The sequence below is a fragment of the Lipotes vexillifer genome, unplaced genomic scaffold (genome assembly GCF_000442215.2).
Source record: "Lipotes vexillifer unplaced genomic scaffold, Lipotes_vexillifer_v1.1 scaffold528, whole genome shotgun sequence".
NCBI classification, from domain to species: Eukaryota; Metazoa; Chordata; class Mammalia; order Artiodactyla; family Lipotidae; genus Lipotes; species Lipotes vexillifer.
The window spans coordinates 301,094-323,812 of record NW_006794582.1 but is presented as its reverse complement, the minus strand read 5'-3'; the positions used below and the strand labels follow the sequence as shown (position 1 = coordinate 323,812).

Genomic DNA, 22,719 nt, shown 5'->3' with positions numbered 1-22,719 from the left:
GGGGGAGGAAAGGGTTAACCAAAGGGGCCTGCACAAGATGGAGGAAACGGAAAGGAAACACGGAAGCAGAACAGAAGGTCCCTTACAGCCTCCCCTGAGCACCCTCCGTGGCTCAGCGCATCTGCTTGGAAGGCACGAGGACAGGCAGGCAGGAGGACCCACCCCGGTTTGTCGACTTGGGTTTCAACTCATAAAGCAACCGCTGCAGCTTCCCGGCTCTCCTACTGGGCCACGCTACGCGCACAGTGCTTCTTCCCACGGAAACTGGCTCTCGTCTCCCACCATCTAAGCTGACATGCCCTCACGCGAGAACGTGGGCCTTCTTAAAGCCTCAACTCCACCATCCCAGCTGCTGAACTGCTTTGAGGTGATGGACTCCTTCTCAGGAGTCAAGAGGCTGAGGGCAGTCGATCAGGGAAGGGACCGGGTGCCAGCTGACTATCTCTGGTCCCCACACCGTGGAGAAGCATCAGAAAGCTCCTGGAGGACAACGGATGTTGCTCGGCCCGGGTCCCTGTCCTTGAGCAGCTCCGTTCTGAGGGAAGAAGGTGCACGGTGTGTGCAGGGCACTGGCCTCCCTCCTGGCTCCTACAGGAAGGCCTTCCTCTTCCTTGAGCCAGACTCCAGAGCCAGCCGGGGACTCCCCGGCGAAGACGTGAGGAGCCATCCCATTCCTTGCAGTGCAAGACCCATCAGGACCAAGACACCTGCTGCGTGGAGCCAGCCTGTGGGTGTTCAGACGCTCAGAGGCCCAGGCTTTGGAGTCAGGCATGTGCTCTAGGACCTGGCACAGACCCTGGGCCCTCACAGAAAGAGGTCAGACCCTGGTCAAGCCACGTCGCTGAGCTGCGGGTCTCACAGGGGGAGGCCAGCAATCTTAGAGGGATGGGCCGCAGGCCAGCTGTTAGCAGAGCGCAAGGGGATTCTGGCCCCAGGTGGTCACAGTGGTTGGTTGTGTCAGGAAAGGTGCAGTTAGCTCTTGGCAACGGCACCCAGCCGTGGCTTGGAAGACGGGAGAGGAGAGCCAACAGGGAGCCCTGGCCGATCGGAGGGAGCAGCCTCCAGTGCCGAGTGGACTCCGCTTGGAGCCTGCCCCCGCCTCAGGAGCCACAGTGCCCGCCCACTGAGGCCCTCTTGGTGCCCACCTCAAAGGCACCTTGCCCCCCCGCCAAGCTGTCCTCGCCCAAGGGGGGAATTCACAGTGTCCGGTGGTGGCAGGTGCGAGCTGAGAGTGTGCAGTGTCTAAAGCTGCCGCCCCGGGAGGAGAGGTCCCGGTGGGGGTGGGGCCTTGGCGTCAGCAGCTGGAAGGAGAGTTGAGAAGAGCAGAAGGACGGACGGCAAAAGGCACATGAGACTAGTGGAGACGGGGTGGGTGCTTAGAAGATAGTGGTCTCATACTTGGTGCTGAGGCTCCGCTTAGAGTCTGGCTTGGGGTCCACAACCCAGGAGACGCTGGCATGGGACTGGGCATCTGGGTCCATATCGGGTGGTTCCAGCTGCTGAGGAAGAGGGTGAAGAGTCAGAGGGAGCGCTGCACCTGGGCCAGGGGTCAACGGGGCCCGCTGTCCCCTGCCTCCCGGGCCATGCTGGTGTCAGTACCCCATGGGGGCAGCCCTGTTCTCAGCCAAAGAGCAAACTCCCTGGGGTGGGGTGGCAGAAGGGGGACCTTCCCCGGAGCATCGCGGGAGGGCTGCCTCTGAGCTCTCCAGGGGCAACTTCTCCTGGGGGTTTCTTGGAGCGGCTCAGTTAAAGGAGCCTTGCCCTACCTAAGCATCGAGCACTAAGCCCCAAAGCTGTTCTCGGTGGTAGGAAGCGGGTAAGGGGTTTGGAAACTCCAAACCTCGGGTCCCTCTGGCAGGGCCAGAGAGCTCACCCCGGGCAAGACCACAGCGGGCACCCACGAGCTCTGGAGAGAGGAGGACACACAGCAGAGAAACAGAGGCTCCAGCACAGACAGGGATGGTGGGACGGCAGCTCAGGAAAGACGGGCATGCAGGCGGGGCCAGGGGCGAGCACCAGAGTCTCAGAGAGCTCACGGTCACTTCGGGGAGACTGACACACAGACAGCAGGAGGTGCAGAGACCTTGACTCCAGGACTAACAGACGGCAGCGGGAGGTAAGAAGGACGATGGGTGGGACACGTGTGACAGTAACAACAGCGACTGTCAGGGGGCTGCGGCACCTGGGGTGCGGAGCAAAGCAGACACAGACACGGGGTGGCGTTACGGAGGCCGCCTCGCACGGGCCCGTGTCCTGAGGGGCTGGCCACCTGAAGCGTGAGAAGACCCTCCTTGCGCCCGCTCCACCCCGAGCCCTCAAATCCCGGGGCCCACGTACTGCTGACTTCCTCATGCCGACCCGAGGCTTAGGCACCGGTTTGGAAGATTTTGTTTCGATCATCTCGGCCGCAGAGGCCCCCATCGGCCTGGACTTCTGGGCCTGTAGGGCCAGCTGATAGGCCACCTCGAATGCCTGCCCCAGCGTCAGGATGATCTCATAGGTCAGGTTCTGGGAGAAAACAGCACAATGTGAGAGATGGGATGGAGGAACCACTGCCTCTAACACCTGCCCCGGCCTCATGCCCCTGAGCACAGGCCCAGGCAGCAATGCACAGGTAACAAGAGTGCAGGGAATCTGCTGGAACGCTTGCTTTGAAAGCAGAAGTTTGGCCCAAGGTGACTGATACATTAGGGAACAAGCTGAACAAAACACACATTTCGTGTTTCCTCGTGTGTGATTTCACTGAGAGAAACACGAGGCGAATGCAGACTCCCCTGCTGACCCCCGTTGCCTGGGAATACACAGCATATATGCCACCCCTACCTGGCAGCTCAACTTCCCCACGGGACCCACCCCTGACAGTAACAATCAAGCGGCAGCTCTTCCCAGGGCCACCCGGCCCGCGCCCTCCCCTCCATCCGTGCACCCCTCTGTCCTCTGTTCCTCCTCGTTCTCTCTCCCTCTGGCACACAGGCTGGCAGGAGTGAGGCACATGCTTCCACAAGCCAACTTCGGGTCCTTCTCAAGGCAGAGCGCTGTGTTTATGTAGCATTTATGTATTTCTTAACCATTTAACATGGATAAAATGGTGTGGGCGTTCGTATTAGGTTCCTGAGGGCTGTGCCCCCTGCCTCATCTCCCCATGAGCCTTGGTGCTGCCCGTGTGGTTTCAGGGCGTGGTGCTCTCTAGGAGCACAGATGCCACGTTACAGCAGAACTGACTGATGTGGGAAGATGAGCTACAGGTAAGAGTACCGGGAAGGATGTGTCCTGGGAGGATTTCCTCATTTCATCTTCAGAACAACCCCGTGAAGCTGGTTACCCTCTATCCCCTTCGCGCAGATGAGGAGCCAGGGTCACACAGCTAGCTAGTGGCATAGCCAGGAGGCTGCAAGCACAGAGCTCCCGGGCGAGGCCGGGAAGACCCCGGAACCAGGTACTCTCACGGGGGCAGCAGGGACCTGGACAAAGGCCCTGTCTCAGGGCAGCCACCACGGTCACTCATCCACTCCCTGTGGGCAGCACGTGTGACTGCTCCCTTCAGCCCAGCAGCGCCAGAACCCCGCCTAAGCTGGGATCTGGGCGAAGAAAACTTACTGTCCCCAAGAGGGAGGTGGAGGGCTTTTCAGGGAGATGGCCCAGCTGGAGGGCGGGAGTTAGGATGGATGGTTGACCAAGAGCCCAGGGAGATGAAGCCTTGGCTGACCTGACAGACACTCAGCCGGAAGCAGGAAAGTCTCTGTCACTAGAGCCCTGGACGAACCACTGTCGTCCTGTGTGCTTTAGTCCCAGTACCAGATAGAGCAGGCTGGAGCGATGTTTGTTCTTGAACAGACCTTTGCTAAGTGCCAGCCGGGTGCCAGGACCCACTGCACTGGGGCTGCCGCAGCGCAGGACCCCCCACCGTGCCCAGCTGCGGACTCCACCCACCACGTCCACCGTGCTGAAAACATGGCAATAGTGGTGGCTGGTCTGCAGGTCCTTGGTGATGTAGGCGAAGGTACAGAGGTCCTCCGGGTCCTGGGCTGCACAGGAAATGTTCCGGATCTCGTGCTCTGCGATGACGTTCTGCGGGGAAAACAGGGTCTGGAATTCTTGGGCTCCCTAAGGGCACACCCTAGTCCCTTCACCATTGCCACCTTGCTGTCCCATCCTAGCGTAAGCCAAATGCCACTTCCCCATCTCTTCGCGGTGGGGGTGGGGGTGGCATCTCACTCACCTTGTCTGATTTAGAGTTGGGGTCTCCACCCTTGACCATGGCAACTGAGGGAGCAAATGTTCACACCCAGCCCACTCTGCTCTCTAGGGTGGGATCCCAAGCACAGGGCCTGGGGGTGTCCTAAGCTCACTAAGTGCATCACAGCGTTAAAGGCCCGTGAGCAGATAGGTGGCCAGTGGAGCCGATGCTGGGGAAGATAAGCTGTCCCTCGGGCAGGGCCCTGGGAACCAGGATACGTGGGTGCGTGAGAGACAAGTACCCGCCCCCCCCCAGGGAAGATACCCAGCTGGCCAGCAGGGGGGTGTGTGTGGGGAGGAAGGGCGCCCCCTCCTCCCTCAACAGCAGTTGTGGGAAGCACACCTTGTTGGAGGCGTCGATGAACTTCACACCTTTGTAGGTGATGGACAGGATGATGGTGGGGATCTTCTTCATGTGCTCCGTAGATTTCTACAGGAAACGGGAGGCCTGTCAACTCACCTTCTCGGGGCCTCCCTCAGCCGCACGCAGCGTGGCAGGGCCCCCGTGGCTGCAGGCTGTGCCGCCATCCGCCGCCTTGTGTCCTGGCCGCCCCCACGGTAACCTACCCGCATCTTGGCACAGGCATCTTGCGTGGATTCTGTCCCTCGCAGATCTTTGATCAACATGGAGCCCAGATACTGTGGGAGCGAGCAGTGGCCCGACTTAGGAGTCCTGCGTTACCACACGGGGCCACCAATCTGGGACCACAGTCAGGGGGCTCCCTCTCCCAGTGACTCTCTTCCCCCATCCTGGCCGGTGAGTCCCCCCCTTCCCCCAGGTGCTGGGAGCAGCTGAGGAGTGGAGAACACCACGGGGGCCCTGGGTCCGGCCAGCACGGAAAGCAGGAGACCGGCCAGGCTGGGAGGGCAGAGGCTACTCACATTGGCTTCATAGCCGCAGGACTCGAAGATGAGTTTCTCCGGCTGGTGTTGCCAGCTCTGCACAGGGGCATAGGGGGCAGCCAGGCTTGGGGGCCGAAGGGTCAGCTTGGCCTCTCGGTGCTCTTCCTGCAGAACACGTGGGGTCACAGGTCAGCTCGCCTGCTCAAGGGGTTCCCGGGCTCCCTCCCGGGTTCCACCTCTGGGAGCTCCAGGCCGGAGGCAGACAAGCCATTCCGATGCCCTGGGGCAGAGGCGAGGCCTGTCTATGCCAGAGAACTGGCGGAGAAGCAGGGACCTCAGCTGCCCGCCCGCCCGCGAGCAGCTCAGCAGAGAAGGCTCTGTGGTGTCTGAGATGAGTGTAGATCTGATCCTGGTGTGGGGAGTCGGGGGAGTATCTGTGGCCAGGGATGCACTTTACAGGGATCCTCATGACAGGAGCTGGGGTGTGGGGGAGGGGTGGGAGGCCACCGCGGGCCAGGTACCAGGTGATGGGGTCCTTAACTAGGCTGCTGGTGGAAGGAATGGGGAGGAGGGGAAAATTCAGGACATTTATGACTTCCATTCCCAGCAATATGCAAAGTCTCTCAATACAGAGCAACTAAAACTGCTGGATGACGTGTTTTTTAAATCTTGTAAAATTCATGGTCGTGCTTGCGGAAAGGTGAGGGGAATCCCCAGGGGCCAGAACCAAGAAATGTGAGTCACGAGAGAAAACGGAGCGAAGCTAGGGCTCACCCTGCGGGGACAAGGGACACCCAGCAATCTGTGTCTAACAGGCCAAGACAGGGGCGAGACAAAAAGCCTGTGGTCTGTGCAAGGCAGGAGGGATGACGGGCAAGTCGAATAAATGCGAGCCCTGAAAGCAGTGCCCTGAGCGGTGGGCTGGGAGCCCTGTCCTGCCAAGAGGAATGAGGGGACCCCGTCTGTGGCTCCCTCCCACCCACCTGGATCCTGAAGCGCTCGGCCCGAGAGGGCACCGCAGGGTCTTGGAGACTGTCGTGCCGTCTCCTGCCCGTGTCCCCAGAAGGGAGCAGCAGATCAGCCGACCGGCCGGCGCAGGAGTCATTCTGGCTCAGGGGGGACGACGTCTGTGAGAGCAAGTCTTGGCACTGCAGCGGGAAGAAATCCAGGTGAGATTTGAGACTCATCAGGCCAGTCCTTAGGCTGTAGGTGTCAGCCAATCCTCAGGCTGTCAGGGCCCAGCTTGGGCAGGAGAATCAGTGAGAACGGGCACGAGCTGGAAGTCAGCACCCAGTGGGGAAACGGGCCGCTGGGCCCAGCGTGGGTACAAAGTGACCAGATTCTTCCAGCCAGGAACCCCTGACAACCGGGTCCTGCAGGTGAGCACCTGGGTCACGAGAGCACCCTCCGGCCTGGTTGTAGGGCTGGGAAGTGATCTCTAGTTTATAAAATCATCTGTCACAACTGATCGCAGGTCCTGGGGGCACGTGACCAAATCCAAAGGTCTTTCCTAAGAAAACACATAGCACTGCAGGTTGGCACCCAGGGGCCTCACAAAGAGTGTGAATCAGTCTTCACTTTCCATATCTGAATGTCAGCTGTGAGTCTGGTCCTCAGAACCAGCCTGGCCCCCCGCTTTCTCATGCGTAAGAGGAGGATAAAATAATGCCCACTTTGAGGCTGCCATAAACGGGCTGAGGCTTGGAGCCCAGGGGCCACCCCACCCACTGGCAGCCACGCAGCCTCATGGGTTTGGGGAGACTCATCCTGAACCACAGGCTCACAGTCTAACCCACTTTTCAGTCAGAGATTACCTGCCTTGAGCAACAGAGCATCTCCGAGGCTTTTAAAATCACAGGGATTTTCCTTCAGAAGATGGGGAGGGCCCAGGTCCCTCTGCGTGTTCCAGGCTTTGTCTCGGGTTCACGTCAGGCTGCCCGAGAGGGGGCCCCTCTGACCCACCCCTGCCCACCACCCCGGGCACAGCTCAACCGGACGTTCAGACATGGCCCCAGCCATCTGGGATTCGGATATTTGTTTTCCTACTTTTGCCAACATTTGGCCCCAACACTGGGGAGGGAGGGATCAGTTGCTCCTCGACTGCAGAGGTGACGCTGTCTCTGAAGAACTCCCAAAGAACTCTTTCTCTTCAGCTCCTAACAACATGCAGCACATACAAACATCCCTTCCCACCTGCCCCAACTCACTCTCAGCTGGGAAAACCGGGGGGGCTTCTGGGGCGGCTCCTCGTAGGGTCTGTCTGCCAGGGAGGCGATGATGCGCTTGCGATGGCCAAGCAGGTGCACCTTTAGGACCTGGGCAGGGGCGGGGAGAGGAAGGTCAGGCGGCAACTGGGCCCCCAGCCCCCAGCCCCCACCCCCACAGGCCATGCTGGCAGCCCAGGGACACTCACAGCAGAGTTGTACTCACATTGACAAGCTCCAGCTCCCAGAGGTTCTTCACAGTGTCAATGGAGCTGTAGCCACTCGACAGGAAGGAATGGACGTAGTCCTGCAGGCCCAGGGAGTCCAGCCAGGAGGGCACTGACAGGGGGCTGTTCCCATCATAGCCCAGAGCCTTCACCTGTGGGGCGAGGGCAGGAGGCGGGACTAACATCTCAGCACTTGGGACGAGGACCCTGGGGACCACGGGGACACAGGCCGGTTCACTCAGACCACACCAGAGGCTGAGGCTGGAGTAGGTATGGGACAGCTCCTGAGGACCAACGAGGGGCCTGTGTCCTCAGCAACCCCGAGTCGCTCCACTCACACAGCCTTCTCTATCTCAGCTCTGGTCTCGGGCCCCATCTGGGGACTACCAGGGCACCCCAGGTCTGGGAAAGGTGCCCTATCAGGTAAGGCTAGATGGGGAGGAGGGTTTGTGGAGGCCCCTACTGTGCTCTGACAAGGTCACAGACATGGTAGGACAAGAAAATGGTGTGTGTCTGTGAAGCGGGCACTGGCCTCACTGCTAGGACTCATTAGTGCTTCCTGAGCTCTGGGCAAGTGGAAGAGACAAGGGGACTCTGTGCCAGCAGAGCTGAGGAGAGGCTCAGGCCTACCAGCCACAGCTCCCCAGGAGGCAGAGACTGCTTCCTCTGCTGCCCCGAGGGCCCTGGGCCTCCTGGGGAGGGCCTGGTCTCAGGCGACAGGCCAAGCCTGTGGGCACCAGTCTCCGCGCCAGGCAGATGCCTGCAGTGCCGTTCCTGAGGCCAGACTAGGTCCTGACTGTCCCTAGTGCTCTGCTGGCCTTGGGGTGTGGCAAAGAAGTAAACAGGATACTGTCTTCCCCGCTGGGGCTCCCGGGATGAGGGGCAGACCCCCACAGTGACCTGTACACCCCCTGAGCCCCGCCCCGCCACTGGCAAAGGCTGAGGCCGCGGAACTGTCGGTGGTCACCTTGGGCAGGGACCGCGCAGCCTGGAGCAGCTTCCGCCTGTGCTGTGCATCACTGATGCCAATTTCCCGCAGGTCTTGATCTTCCATCACATTAGGCCCCTAAGAGCAGAAAGGAGAACGTGAGGGCCTCCTGGACAAGGCCGCTGGCTCCCTCAGGGCGTCATGTCAGCCTGTCGTGGCCCCTTGCCACGTTCTCCTTCGCCACACCCACCAAGAGAGAATGAGCCCCAGGGCGCCCCGCGAGGCCAGGGCAGGCAGCAAGCAGCCTCATGCAGCAGGAAGACAAACCTGCCCAGGCTGCCCACCCAGCCCGAGTGGCTCCCAAGGCGCTGACCTGGGCTGGAGCAGGCAGGGCCGGGCACAGGCCCTCACCCACCTGAGCTGATGTGCATTTTCCTGGGAGCAGGTTTCATGACCCCCCAAGGTGAAGAACAGGAGGACTAATCCCCAGATTCCTCACAGATGTGATTTTGTGATTTAAAGCGGCAGTAACAGCCACCTTGGGCCGGCGGCAGGGGCAGGCACCCAAGAAGCCTGCCTCACCCCGAGGAGGAGAGGCGTCTCAAAGTGGGGACCTGCCTGAGAGGGGGGGGCTGGGGCTCAGCCCACGTGGGGCAGTCCTCCCCAAGGGAGCAGCTGAGAGCGAAGAAGCCCAGCATGGCAGTGACGACGAGGAGAATGGCTGGTGTTTGCTGTGTTCTTGCTGAGTGACAGGGATGGAGAGCTTTTCTGTGCGCCATCCCATTTCAGGCTCACAACCCTGTGTTAGGTTCTACTGGAATCCTCATTTTACAGATAAGGAAACTGAGACACACAGAGGTCAAAAACGCGTCTGAGGTCACACATCTCATGGTGGAGCTAGGATTTGAGGCAGTCTGACTGTACTCACCACTCCTAACCCCTATCATGGTGTCTTTTATTACTCACAATGGTGTCACAAGATAGGTTTTTTCAGATTATGACACACGAAAAATCATGGGTTCTGCCCTGTCCCTCAGCTACAGTGTCCACTCCTGCCAAGGGCAACTGTTACCACTTTCCTGGATGTCCCTCCAGAGCCCAGCTGGGCACCTACACACATGTGCATGCTTCATTTTCGTACAAATGTGATTGTTGTACACATTGTTCAACACCTCATTCTTAACTACTTAGTATATACAGGAGGTCACTCAGTATATGGAGACCTGTCTCTTCTTTTAAAGCTGCATAATCATCCAGATTATGGGCATATTATAAATTGCTAAACCAGTTCCCCGTTGAAGGACAACTGTTTCCAATTTCTGCTTTTACAAATGGTGCTGCACAAATCTCCCTGTATGTGCATCTTTTCTATGGTGGTTATCAAGAAGAGAGATTGCTGCCAAACCATTCTCGAGACAGAAGAAGAGAGCTGGAGGTATCACACTCCCTGTCTTCAGGCTATACTACATAGCTACAGTAATCAAAGCAGTATGGCACTGGCAGACACATAGATCAATGGAACAGAATAGAGAGCCCAGAAATAAGCCCACGTTTATATGGTCAATTAATCTATGACAAAGGAGGCAAGAATATACAATGGGGAAAGGACAGCCTCTTCAATAAATGGTGTTCAGAAAGCTGGACAGCTACCTGCAAAATAATCAAACTGGACTACTTTCTCATACCATAAAATGGATTTAAAGACTTGAATGTAAGACCTGAAACTATAAAACTCCTAGAAGAAAACATAGGCAGTACACTCTGACATCAGTGTTAGCAATATTTTTTGGATCTGTCTTCTCAGGCAAGGGAAACAAAAGCAAAAAATAAGCAAACAGGACTAAATCAAACTAAAAAGCTTTCAGACAGTGAAGGAAACTATCAACAAAATGAAAAGGCAGCCTACTGAATGGGAGAAGATATTTTCAAACAATGTATTGGATAAAGGGTTAATATCCAAAATATACAAAGAACTCATACAATCAACATAAAAAAACTAAACAACTCAATTAAAAAATGGGTAGAGGATCTGAACAGAAAATTTTCCATAGACATACAGATGGCCAACAGACACATGAAGAGATGCTCAGCATCACTAATTGTTAGGGAAATGCAAATCAAAACCACAGTGAGATATCACCTCACAGCTGTCGGAACGGCTACTATCAAAAAGACAACAAGTGTTGGCAAGGATGTAGAGAAAAGGGAACTCTTGTGCACTGTTGGTGGGACTGTAAACTGGTACACTGACAGATAAATGAATGGTGTAGTGTATACACACACACACACACACACACACAGGAATAGTACTCAGCCATAAAAAAAAAGAATGAAATCTTAACATTTGTGACAGTGTGGATGGGGTCTAGAGGGCATTATGCTGAGTGAAATAGAGAAAGACAAACACCATATTGATCTCACTTATATGTGGGCTCTAAAAAATGCAAACAGACTCATAGATACAGAGAACAAACAGGTGGTTGCCAGAGGGGAAATGGGTGAGGTGGTGGGGGGAAGACATAGGTGAAGGGGATTAAGAGGTACAAGCCTCCAGTTACAAAATAAATAAGCCATGGGGATGTAATATACAGCATAAGGAATATGGTCAATATTGTAATAACTTTGTATGGGGACAGATGGTTACTATACTTATTGTGATCATATCATAATGTATGCAAATGTCAAATCACTATGTAGTACACCTGAAACTAATATGATATTGCATGTCAATTATATTTTGATTTAAAATTTTCAAAAAAGGATTAAAAAACAAGAACAGAAATCGCTTGGTCAAAGGGTATGTGTATTTAGAAGTCTGACAGATATTTATACTCCCATCAGTGCAGCACTGTGCAGAAGTGGCTTATCACTGCACATTTCTTATCACAAGATCATCCTGCTCATAGATGAACTCAAGCATCTTTTCACATTTTATCTACCAAACACTTACATAGCACTTACTGCCCTCCTCCATGTTTTCCATGCTTTGCACCTGCTAAACCATTGAATAATAGGGACCACTGTTACCCCATTTTACATCTCAGGAAGCTGAGGCCCAGAGAGCATCAGTAACCTCTCTCCCCTCATTCGGCAATTTCTCCTGCCAGGAGTCATAAAAAAACAAAGGCTGAAACCTCCTCTCTTTGGGGAGAAACAATGGGACATAGCTACTATCCCAGCCTGATTCTGCCTCAGGGGAAAAGCCTGGCACTGGTGCTTCCCCTGCAGCCCCTCCCTCTCCTCTCCACCTCCCAGTCCTTTCTTGGGCCTCAAGGAGCCAGGGACTTTGAGAAGAGCTGCTCCAGATAGAGGAGGCACGGAATTGGGAGAAGTGTGTTGCTGGGGGCGGGGGCTCAACCTGGACTCACATGAAAATGCAAATTAAGACCTTAAAACATTAAATATTAGAGGTTAGCATTAAATACAACAAAAAATTAAAACAAACTTCAATTTGAAGGATGACGTTCAAATTAAGGGAAATAAGTTCAGATATTGTGTGGCTGTGTCCCAGTCATCGAAGGTCTTAGAGAAACTTCCAGCTGTTTTTGAAAGTGCATGAGTGGAGCGACGTCTTCAGGGAGGCCATTCCGAATTGGGAATGGTAAAATGTAAATATGAGACACAGGACACAAAGCATTTAGCTGCCGATCCGTGAGACCTCTTCCCAAGTGAATCCCATACTTGAACTTGGGAATATTTGCTAGCAGTGTTCTGCCTGATGAAATTTCTCTCCAGAAGCAACCACAGTCAGTGAGCCTAAAGAGCATTTGGCATTTCCTCAAGAGGACGTCCTCATCAGCCAGAAACACGGATCAGACTGACGCTTTCAACTACTTAATCACTTTCCTGAAGTCATGGGCCCAGTTCCCAAATGGCAACCAGGTAGGTGTGGCAGCAGCTACTTGCTCTGTATAGTCTGTCATATTTTAAAGTTTCTAACCCCATTTTTTATCTCCAAGAATGGGAAAGTGGAATGTACAGAGTGAAGGAGAATACAACGTTGGGATAGAACACTAAACTTTTTTTTTGTTTTTCAAGGCAGAACACTCAATTTTCTACCTTATTTTCAAATTTTTATTTTATGATAATATTGAAAATTGGCAAGTGTATAAATGTTAAAAACTTCTAATTGCTAAAAAGCACTGAGAAAATGGGAGCTAGCACTTAGAATAAGAAAGACAAAACTATTTTCTTAAAAAAAAAAAATACCTTTAGAGCAGATTTCTCTAATCAAGGGAAGGAAGGGTGGGAGGATGAGGGAAGTACCAGCCTGAGTGAACTGAGCAGCCGATACTCACCACACGCATGGCTGTATTGATCTGTGGCGCCTGCCTGAGCAGCTAAAGCTCCTTAAGCAGATAAGCAGCTCGGTGGGCGGGCGAGAGGCCCCCACATCTCCACCTGGGCCCGAGGCATCCTCCAGAGTCTCTGTGCACCAAGGGGGTAGCTCAGAGCTTCCCTGGGTCCTGGCTGTTTCAATGGGATACTTATGCTGCCTCTCTGCCTTCCAGAATTTTGTAGATTTCCACTGGGCCCTGCTTCTCTCTCTCCCTCATATTAACAAAATAAATAAAATTGTTTTCTGAGCAGAAAAGTTATGTAAGTCTATTATAAAAAATGCTGAAAATTAATAAAGTACAAAGAAAAATGTAAAAGCCACTTATAAATCCATTACCTCTGGGGGGAAAAAAACACCCCAGCGTTACCATTCTGATGAATTCTTCTAAGTGGCTTAATATTTTTTAAAAACTGAGACTGGGATCACTTCTAGCATTTCAGTGTATTTTTCTAAGCTTTTATTGTAAAAAAAAAAAAAAAAAAGCAGAAGTTGGGATTGTGGTATATGTATTACTTATTTAACCTGCTTTTCCACATGCTGACATACTGCGTGCACACACCTCCTCGTGACACGTAACCACCTGCTTCCACTGCATACTCTCTAGTTCCTGGGCATCCCATAATCTCACCCGCCACTGGACATTTTGGCTCCTCCTTTGCACGTAGTTTTCTACCATCCCCAGAACATGTTACTGGCCACAACGACGGAGTTGTCATGGGCATGGTGATCTGGGGGGAGGGTCACTGAACATGGCACAGGACCCTGGCCTGAGCCAGGACCGCCTTCCCAGGCCGGGGTTGCAGTGACCACACGCGCACACTGGTGGGTGAGCCAGGAGGGAGAGGGGTGAGCACACGAGTCTTCCTTGCCCAGACCATAGCCCCAGACCCAGGCTGGCCCAGGGAGAGTGGGAGGAGCACTGGGAAAGGGAAGAGGAAGCAAGGAGGGGCAGGGCTCTGCTGCTCACTGTTGTGGCCTAAAAATCTTAATAATGATGGAAAATAGAAGCCATGCTCCCTGAAGCATCACGCATCTACTCCTCCAGGGGCTGAGGGCTTTCTGTGCACCACACAAGGCAGCTGTGGTATAAAGGAATAAGAACTGAGTTCAAATCCCCTACAAGGTCAGAACCTTATAAACAGGAACAAAGCCACCTGCCTGTCCAGGTTAAACAGGAACCGGCGCTCATTGGCTCCTCCTGTGTTCACCTGTTCACCGCTGCCTGGCCCAGCTGACTCCTGCCTCCCTGGGACTTGGTCACAGAACTTCCCAAACTGACACCTTCCCCCAGCTCAAGGGCGGCCTTATAAAAAGCTCACCAGCCTCACTAACAGGAGCAACTCAGGCTTGACCCACAGCCCCTGCTCTCCTAATGATCCCCACCCCTACCCAGCCCAGCCAGGTCCTCAGCTGGAGAGACAGTACTCGATGGTGACAGAGAGCAACTAGTTCTAAGAAGATGAGGATGAAGTGCAAATGTTACCAGCTCCTAGTTCCAGAAGCCAGACCCCTCTCCCCTGTCGGTCTCAAGGGAAGGGGTCAGGGACGGCTCTCCTCCCGCGTTCAGGGAGGCAACGCCCCTCGTGACCCTTGTTCTCCCAGGCAGGTCCCCGGTGTCCCCCTTCTCTTTGTACCAGGAGCAGCATCCTTCCATCCATCTGCTGCCCATCACCCCCGAACACCTGCCTTTCTGAGGCCTCATCTGAGGTCATGATGCCATATTCACCCCCAAATCACCAGTGCAGACTAGCCAAGCCCAGGTCAGCCAGAGTCAAAGGGCCTGGATCCGAGACCACCCAAAGCAGGCTTTAACCTCATGGATCTGAGGACAAAGCTGATTTCTGCTTCCGCTGCAGAGAAATCACCACCTCACGTTCCCACACATGGCCAAGGCCACAGTCAGTCTCGATCATTGCTGTGTGTCACCACAGCTAACACTGTGCCCCCTTCGGAGCTTATGTGCAGAAGGAAGCAGTCAAATGAGATTCCATGGGACAGGGACAGACGGGGAGGGAGGCAGAGCAACCTGCCCCAAATCATACATGGGCGCCTGGAGGAAACCCAGGTCTCCCGACTCAGCTGATTCTCAGTGAGAGTAATTAGAACCCCGTGTTTTTTCCTAAGCTTTGCCCCATCCAGTTTCCTTAACTGTGGCTTCAGCCAGCTGCCCGCAGGCCTGGCCCTCCCCTGAGGGTGGAGGGCAAGAACGCCTGCCGCTGGCCTGTGGTGGTGGCGGCAGCTGCAGGTCCAGAGGGCTCCGGTAGCTCCAAGCCAGTGCCAAGAGCTTACTGCGGTCTGGGCCCCACCAGCTCCTTTGCCAGCCTTTCGCATAACAGCCCCCAACACACAGTGGGCGGATGGAATGGTCTGCCTGACCCAACGGGCACCTTGAGTGATGCGCTGGCCTAGCCCACTGGCTCTGACTTTGAAGGATGTGCTGAGCCTGTGGCCCAGTCTCAGCATCTTCCGGTGAAAGGGGGGCATGGGGACCAGAGTGGGAGGCGAAGGCACTGCTCTGGGCCCAGGAGACCCAGCTTCCAGCCACAGCTCAGCTGCCTGCTTGAGGAGCAGCCTGGAGCCAATGACTTAATCCCAGAGTCCTGAAAGTGCTGTCCATGGACCCCAGGAGTCCACAGATGGACTTCAAGGATGCCCGGGGACACCTGAGTTATAACTGACATTTGACAGAGACACACGGGCCCCACTGCTCTGCCCCCTGCACCACTGCAGTGTACACTGGTGGGGGGGGGTCTACTAACCGAACACAACGGACGTGCTGAGATGCCAGCACGGGACCCCCTGCTGCTGCTCACGCTGGGATATCAGCAGCTGGAAGCTACATCAACAGGATGTGTTCACCAGTCCAGTTCCATCCTAAGGTGCAGTTAGTTAAATCAACAGACATGCAAATGGTTCTCAAACTCCCTTCCACTGTGAAGGGGACCGGAGAAGGCCAGAGCAGTACCAGGGGCACGTAAAGCTGGATGCTGAATAATTCCAGCCGCTGTCACTCTGAATAACTCCAGGGAGAGCAAGAGAGCACACGCGCCCGGAAAGGGGTCCAAAGGGAGCCTGGCTCTCGTCTCAAGGTTCAAGGGCCCAGCAGAGACGAGGAACCACCTCAACTCCTGGGACACTGCGGAGCTAAGTTCTTAAGTGACCACAGAATTTAGTCCGGGAGGCAGGATCCACACTTGTCTAAGAACATTCCTCTCAAAGCCTTAGCTCCACCGCCCCTCCAATGACCCGGCTGAGGGAGCTCTCCCTCTCAGGCCCTGCTACACGCTGGGGCTCAGGAACCCCTACCACACCCACACCCCACTGAGCAGTCAGCTCCCAGAGTGCTCTGCAGAGATGGGCCAGAGCTGGTGCAGAGAAGTCGAGGTGGGGAGGCAACATGACAGCAGTGCCCGCAGCGGCCCCTTCAAGACGCGGAGGAAAGAAGACAAAGGAAGGGACATCGGAGGGTTGTGGTAAGGAGGTGGCGTGGGGAGCCACGGCGGGAACTCAAGGGCACAGCCGGCTGCGCACATGAAGCCGGCTTCCGGGGCTGAAGAGTGCGGCTAATCTGGGGAACAGGAGCAGGAAGGGAAGCTCGGGGGTCTGGGGACCTGGCTGGAAAGCTTCACGGAAGCCAATAAAGAAGGACCTCCTTGCAGAGCTTACACCTTTAGCTCTTGCAGGGCTTGGTCCTCTTCACCTGCCATCTCTCTCCCACTCGTGGGACCAGCTGGCACAGTCTCAGAAACAGACAGTAAAACAGGGGGAGGCTGCCTGCATGTGGCAGAAGCCTGTGAAGAAATAAATGGATGGGAGGAGCACGAGGCCTCCCCGACGCTGCCCCTAAGAGGCAGCGGGCTTGCCGGCTCAGTCTCTGTTTCCAGCCCATCCCGAACCCGCTGCCAGACTCATTTCTGCTTTCAATTTGTCCAACACCCAGCCTCGACCACCTCCCACATGCCTGCTCTCCACTCCACCCTGCTGTCAAGGGGCACCATGACTCCCGGAAAGCTCTGCCTGGGGAGGGGACAGCCACAGGACCCCGCCCCCCAGACCCAGGGCTCAGAGACCTCGGGGCTCCCCCAGAGCGTGCTTTCGAGGCTCCTCGCAGTCAGGCCCAGCCCGCCTCTGCTGCCCAGTCAGGGCCCTGCCCTTCTCTGCACCTCGAGCCAGACTCCCCCCTCACCACAGACAGTGTGGGCCTCTCCCTGGAGTCTTTCCAAGTCCTGCAGGCCTCTACAAAACCCTCAGGACAGCAAGTAGAACCCAGGGGTTCAAAGTTGGACAGATCTGGGCTAGCGTCCCAGCTCTGCCACTTCCTGGCAGTGCCTCCACCCTCTGGGCCCCAGCGGCCCCGACTGCGACTTGACGGACAACCGCCCCAGGGCTGGGCGCCAGCTCAGTGCCCGGCAGGCGGTGAACCCTGGGTAAGCACAGGGCCTCCTCCCTGCGGCAGCACTTAACACTCAGCCGCTCCGTTGTTACTATCGCGCTGTGTGCTCCCTTCTCCCAGCTCATCTGTCAAGTTCCTTAAGGCTCCTACATTATCTGCTTTTCTGATTTCAGATCCATTCATTGTAAGAAATGCAGAAAATCTATTTCACTCCAGAAAAAGAAAATGAAGCCACCCATAATCCCCGAGATAACTGACTGTGGAAAACATTTTGGCTCACTCCCTGCACCTCTAGATGTTTTCTTTTTTGAAAATTAAGGTCATGTTGCACATGGATTTTTGTGTCTCAATTTCTTCACTCAACACTCCAAGGTGAATGTTTCTCCACATCAGTCTTAAAAACCTTTTTAAATGTCCACATCATACCCCAGCGTGAGGAGCACCGCCATTTACTCAATGAACACTTCCGTAAAGGGAGGGCAGGCCGAGTCCCAGATACAGAGACCTGCACCAGCACGCTTGAGCTGCAAACCTGCCAACCACAAATCACCTTCCTTCCGCGCTGATTAACTGCATTTCCTCCCTTTTCCGGAGAAAGCCCTTTTCCTGTGGACAAGATTTGTGGTGAAAAAAATGGAACTGGCTCTGATGCACAAGCCAGTGCAGTGGGCTGGCCGGCAGATGTGTGAGCCTGATTCCCGGCCCTTTCTCCCAGGGTCTGGGGTCAGCCCCATCAGCCTTGGGAGCGAGCACCTGGCAGACCATGCTGCCCTGCCCCTGCCCCGTGCAAATCAGAGGCCCTTTCTGCCTGCAGACAAGAGGGTGTGAATAAAGTTCAAGGTGCAATACTTGCTGGTCCAGCTCAGTCATCACATCACAGGAGGAAGAGCCAAGAGAAAGAGGGTGTTGAGCTTAGACAAGACAGGACCCAGGAGGCCGTGACAGAGGTCTTCAATTTTCTAATGGGCTTAAGTGTGTTCTGTGTGGCCCCAAAAGGTAAACCTAGTTCAATGGACAGAAGCCACAAGGAAACAGATTTTGGCTCAATATAAAGAATGCTCTAAACCAGCCCAAGCAATGCAGAGAGTGAATGGGCTATGCCTTTGTAAGGTGGAGAAGCCCGTTACTGGGAAAACATCACGGCAGAGCTCATCTGGAGGGGACTCGGGCACAGAGGGGATGATGAGACCACACGATGTTAAAGTCCCTTCCACCTTGAGAGGGAGCTGCGCGAGCCCCCTCAAATGCCCTATACTCCTCCCACAACAGCTCGGAGGAGCCCGCCACAGGGAGATTCCATAGCAGCCATCAGTTTCCAGATGTTCCTACTACATCTAGAGTCTGGATGGCTTCCTGGGAGCCACTTGTGCATCTTGTAGAAGAGCCTCCAGGGTATTTCAAAACTAAGGGAAACATTTACAGCCTATTGGAAACCAAACCACACGGGGATAATACCACAGCTAACATGATGTAAGTTATACCATATGCAAGGAGGGAATGTTTCTAAACAAAAATGCTCCCTTCTTGTGTGTTTTCTTCCTCTTTTTTCTGGTTGCTAAAACTTAATTAGCCTTGCAGCCCATCTGGCAACTTACATGCAATTACCCAGGATACTTTGCATAGCTACTCAGGCCACTCGAGGTCTGAGAAGGGACAGGCTAGGCTGCGGTGTAATCAGCATTCCTTCCTGCACGGACTCCGCCTGCCAGCTGCCCCTCCAGAACCGAGACGAGAGAGAGAAACAGCTCGCACCCAGAGCAGCAGGAGGGGCCTGGAAGGCCCTGGAAGAACTGAGCTGCTGGCCTCCCTCAATGAGTGCCCTTCCCAAATAGAAACAGGCGCGTTCTAACAGAGGCCCTGCGTCTTGCGTGGATGTTTGGCCCAGGGCCCGCCCAGCTACTTTCCGATCTGAGCACAGGGGTGACAGGGAAGCACTTTTAAAGGAGTCTTGATATTCAAGGCTTAGGAACCTTAGCCTTTCCAAACTAGCATAAGGAGGGGTGAGAAGTCAAGAGCTCAGCCCCTAAGATTCCTAAGCACAGGGAGGGGACACTCTGTGACATCCACGGCCACCCTCCCTTGCCCATCTGATGGCCAGCGCTAGGAGAGGGAAGGCCCCTCAACACCCAGCACCAAGGGCCAAGTGTCCTCACTCACTGGCTGAACCCCGACCTCCACCTTGGGTTTGTCTGCCTTCCCCATAGAACATGGTGAGTCAGGGATTAGTTTATAACAACTACAAATATACTCAGTTCAACTTAAAAAAAAATTGTTATTTTAAAACCTAAGATTTTTAAAAGCTGAGAAATAACTGGCCCGAAGCTGGTTCTGGAAAGGTGGTTTGCAGCAGCCTTTGCTGTCTGCCCTGAGGATGGAGACGGCCCAGGTGAGGTGAGCGGTCCCAGTCAGGGTCCCCCTGGGAGCCCCAGGCCAGCTCCCTGGGTGGCCCTCTACTCAGGAGGCACCCAATGCCACCTTGTTGGTGAGAACCCCACAGAGACCCACTCTGGACAGGAGAGGGCAGGGGAACTCTGGGCCGACCGACCACCGCCCCTCAACCATGGCAGCGAGGGAGCTGGGGGGTCAGAGGTCTGCTTCAGGGATTGAAGGCAACTCAGCATCCACTCGGGACTGCGTTCCGGGAATTGTCATAGTGGGGCATAGGCCCACCGGGAATCAAGGAGGAGCCTTAAACCAGCTCCTGACATAACACGTGCAACAGGGCAACTTAAAGCACATGAACGGTTCCATTCCCACTCCCCTCATCCACGAGTAAGAAAGTGGCCGTGCAGCACGGTGGTTAGAGCAGGATCCCCGGACCTGGGTGCCAGGCGCACGTTCCTACCCCACCAATTCCCAGAGCTGTGGGCGTGAGTGAGACAATCCACTGCTCTGCATCTGGAAAACGGAGATGTTGATAAGAGCGCACATTTCAGGGCTGCTGGGAGAGTCAATGAGTGGACACATGCAAACCACTGTCCCCCAACTGCCCGCAAACAGAGCACTAACAAGACGTGTCAACTCTGTCGTCACCACTGCACTCAACACCTGCCCTGGGGTAGCCGGGGCTGCCTGGGAGCCGGAGCCAAAGCCCGGACCCAACCCATGAGGACATCTCGGGAGGGCTTCCAGGAGAGGGATGGTCATGGGCAGCCCACCCTGAGCTGCTTGCTGGACTGACACAGGGGGCACTGGATCCAGAGCCCAGGGTCCCAGCCGGGGGCCCCTACTCCACGGGGAGCCTGAGAAAAGACATTGGGTTTTTCTTTTCTTTTTCTCTGAGCCGTTGTGCTCTGCAAGAAGAGCGCGCAAAGTTATAGCTCAGAAAAGGAAGCAATCCTTCCCACCCCCAGCTCAGCCTCTCGTCTGGGCCACCTCTGAGGCCACGGCCCCACCAGACACTCAGCCTTCCTGAGGGAGACCAGGCTCCCGGCTTCAGTGACTACGGGTTCCATGGCATAGTTTTGGGGAACAAAGGGAACTTCTGGTGTCCAGCTGAGATAGGAAGGGGAGTCGCCAGGGGGACCGGGCTGTCCCGTGCACCTCAATTCTCGGAGCCACCCACTGCCTGGTGTCTGAAAGAGAGCCAGTATGGGGCCAATGGGTGCATCAGAGACACACCTTCTTGGACGCAAACGTGTAAAGAGCTCTCGCCACAGGGCCGTGTCCGGAGCGGAGCTGAGGAAGCAGGCGACACTCAGCTGAGCACCCCGGGTCTAAGCCATGCAGCCCCCTCTTCCCTGAGACAAAGATCTACGTACAGTTTCCAACTCTAGCACGGCCTGGGCAGCAGGGAGCGTCTCCCCCGGGGCCTGGACACTCACCAGGAAGCGGATATCGTCAAAGCCATTGAGAAGCAGCCTGCTCTCATACTGCTGCAGCCCCACGGCCTCCAGCCACTCCCCGACGCTCTGCTCCGGTGGCCGCGAACCTGACGAGAGAGGAATCGGCAGACGCTTGAAAAGGGAAAAACCATTGAGGCGGTAGCAGCGGCACTCAGAAGAAGACAGATGGCACTGCCACATCATAGTCATTACCATAAAGCAGCCACACTCCGTACTAGAGGAGGGAGAGCGGTGGCCCCGCGGCCCCTCCTCAGTGGGTGCACCAAGGGCACCGGGCGGCCACCGCCCACTCACGCGACCCCCTGTGTCCTGCTGCTCCGGGGCCTCGCAGCACCTGCACGGCCGCTGCCCAGGGGTCGGGGGAGCCAAGCCCCAACGCTCTCCGGGTCGGCGCTCGTCCGCCTCCTCGGAGGTATTTCAGAAAGTCTGTCCCCACGGGCACCAGAAGGGGCCGGGGACTAGGGACAAGTCCTGCGACCTTGCAGCACAGGCCGGTCAGGGGTGAGCGCGCCTCTTCATGCAGTGGAGGGACACAGGCACAGCGACCACAGCGAGGACTCCGTTCACGGTCACGGGGAGCCAGCGCATGCAACACAAGCAGCAGGAACCCGGCACGGGGAGAAAGGAGACTTTTACTTGTCTTTCCCCAGCAGTCCCAGAACAAGCAAACCATGACCACCGGCACTTCGTGCTCAGAGGCTCAAGCCGGCGCGGTGCGGGCGGGCGGGTGCGCGCGCGCGCACGGGCCGGAGCTCCGGCCCGGAGCCGGGTCCCCAGCTAGACTCTGGCTGCCAGCGAGCGGGGCGTCTCCCCGGCCAGGCCGCTGTCCGCGGGGCCGCCTTCCCGGGCGGGGCTGTGTGGCGGGGGCTGGGCGTTCATCTTCCTCTTCCGACGGTGGCTGGCTGCTCCCGTGACTGGCCGGCCTGCCTGCTCTGCTGGAAAGCAGGCGGGCAGATCCAGTTCTTGGCTAAAGAAGACAAAGCCCAGCCCAATAAAGGAGAGAGAAAGGAAGCGGTCCTCCGTCAGCTGAGCTGTGGTGGCTCAAGTCTATTCCCATTCTGCGCTGCTCTCTCTTTGGCTGAGTGATAAAGACAGCAACTGTCTTCCCAGGGTCTCCGGAGCTTTTGCTGTCCTCCTCTGAGGATGAGCAGGGAGGGGAGGAGATGCATTTGCTCCTCTCCTCAGGTAGGACAGGGGAGCGTGCTGGTGCAGGGAGGAAAAAAGTTCAGCCCTTCCGGGCAGACCCTGGATGTTCTGAGCTGAATGCCTTAACCCCACCTACTTCTCCAGTTCTCGTGGGCAGGAACAGATAAAAGAAGAAAAAAGGAAAAAGGGAAGAAGAGGAGGTGCAAGGAAGGAAAAAGAAGAACCAACTATAAAAACATCACCTCCGGAGAACTCTTGACACGGTGAAAGTCATTATGCAGTTCCCGGCACTTTCTGCCTCTCGGGGCAGGCCAAGGCCAAGTGGCTTGGTTGTCTAGGAGACCCTGGTGACCCACTGTCCCAGGCTCCCCCTCTCCTCTGTCCTCTGCTGAACAGATGGTGGTCAGGGTCCCAATGCACACTGCAGCAGCACTGCGAGATGCCGAGTCTGGGGGCTGCTTGAGCTCCCCTGCCCTGGAGTGGGGCCGCCTGCTCCAGGAACCTAAGTGGCGGGCTCTTGTATGCCCTTGATGTCAAGTGTCCCCCGGCTGCTGATTC

General features: G+C 55.7%; 1 protein-coding gene across 1 annotated transcript in view; it reads right to left on the bottom strand.

The window, feature by feature from the left end:
* Nucleotides 1–22,719, bottom strand: part of ANKS1A (ankyrin repeat and sterile alpha motif domain containing 1A) — a 188,818-nt gene that overhangs the window by 543 nt on the left and 165,556 nt on the right. The window contains exons 13-23 of the mRNA XM_007467237.1: nucleotides 20,995–21,101; nucleotides 8,478–8,576; nucleotides 7,510–7,662; nucleotides 7,287–7,394; nucleotides 6,063–6,227; nucleotides 5,119–5,244; nucleotides 4,804–4,875; nucleotides 4,580–4,666; nucleotides 3,931–4,068; nucleotides 2,338–2,508; nucleotides 1,399–1,496 (exon numbers count right to left, since the gene is read on the bottom strand). Of these exons, the coding sequence (XP_007467299.1) occupies nucleotides 1,399–1,496; nucleotides 2,338–2,508; nucleotides 3,931–4,068; nucleotides 4,580–4,666; nucleotides 4,804–4,875; nucleotides 5,119–5,244; nucleotides 6,063–6,227; nucleotides 7,287–7,394; nucleotides 7,510–7,662; nucleotides 8,478–8,576; nucleotides 20,995–21,101 (1,324 nt within the window). The remainder of the gene's footprint in view (nucleotides 1–1,398; nucleotides 1,497–2,337; nucleotides 2,509–3,930; nucleotides 4,069–4,579; nucleotides 4,667–4,803; nucleotides 4,876–5,118; nucleotides 5,245–6,062; nucleotides 6,228–7,286; nucleotides 7,395–7,509; nucleotides 7,663–8,477; nucleotides 8,577–20,994; nucleotides 21,102–22,719) is intronic.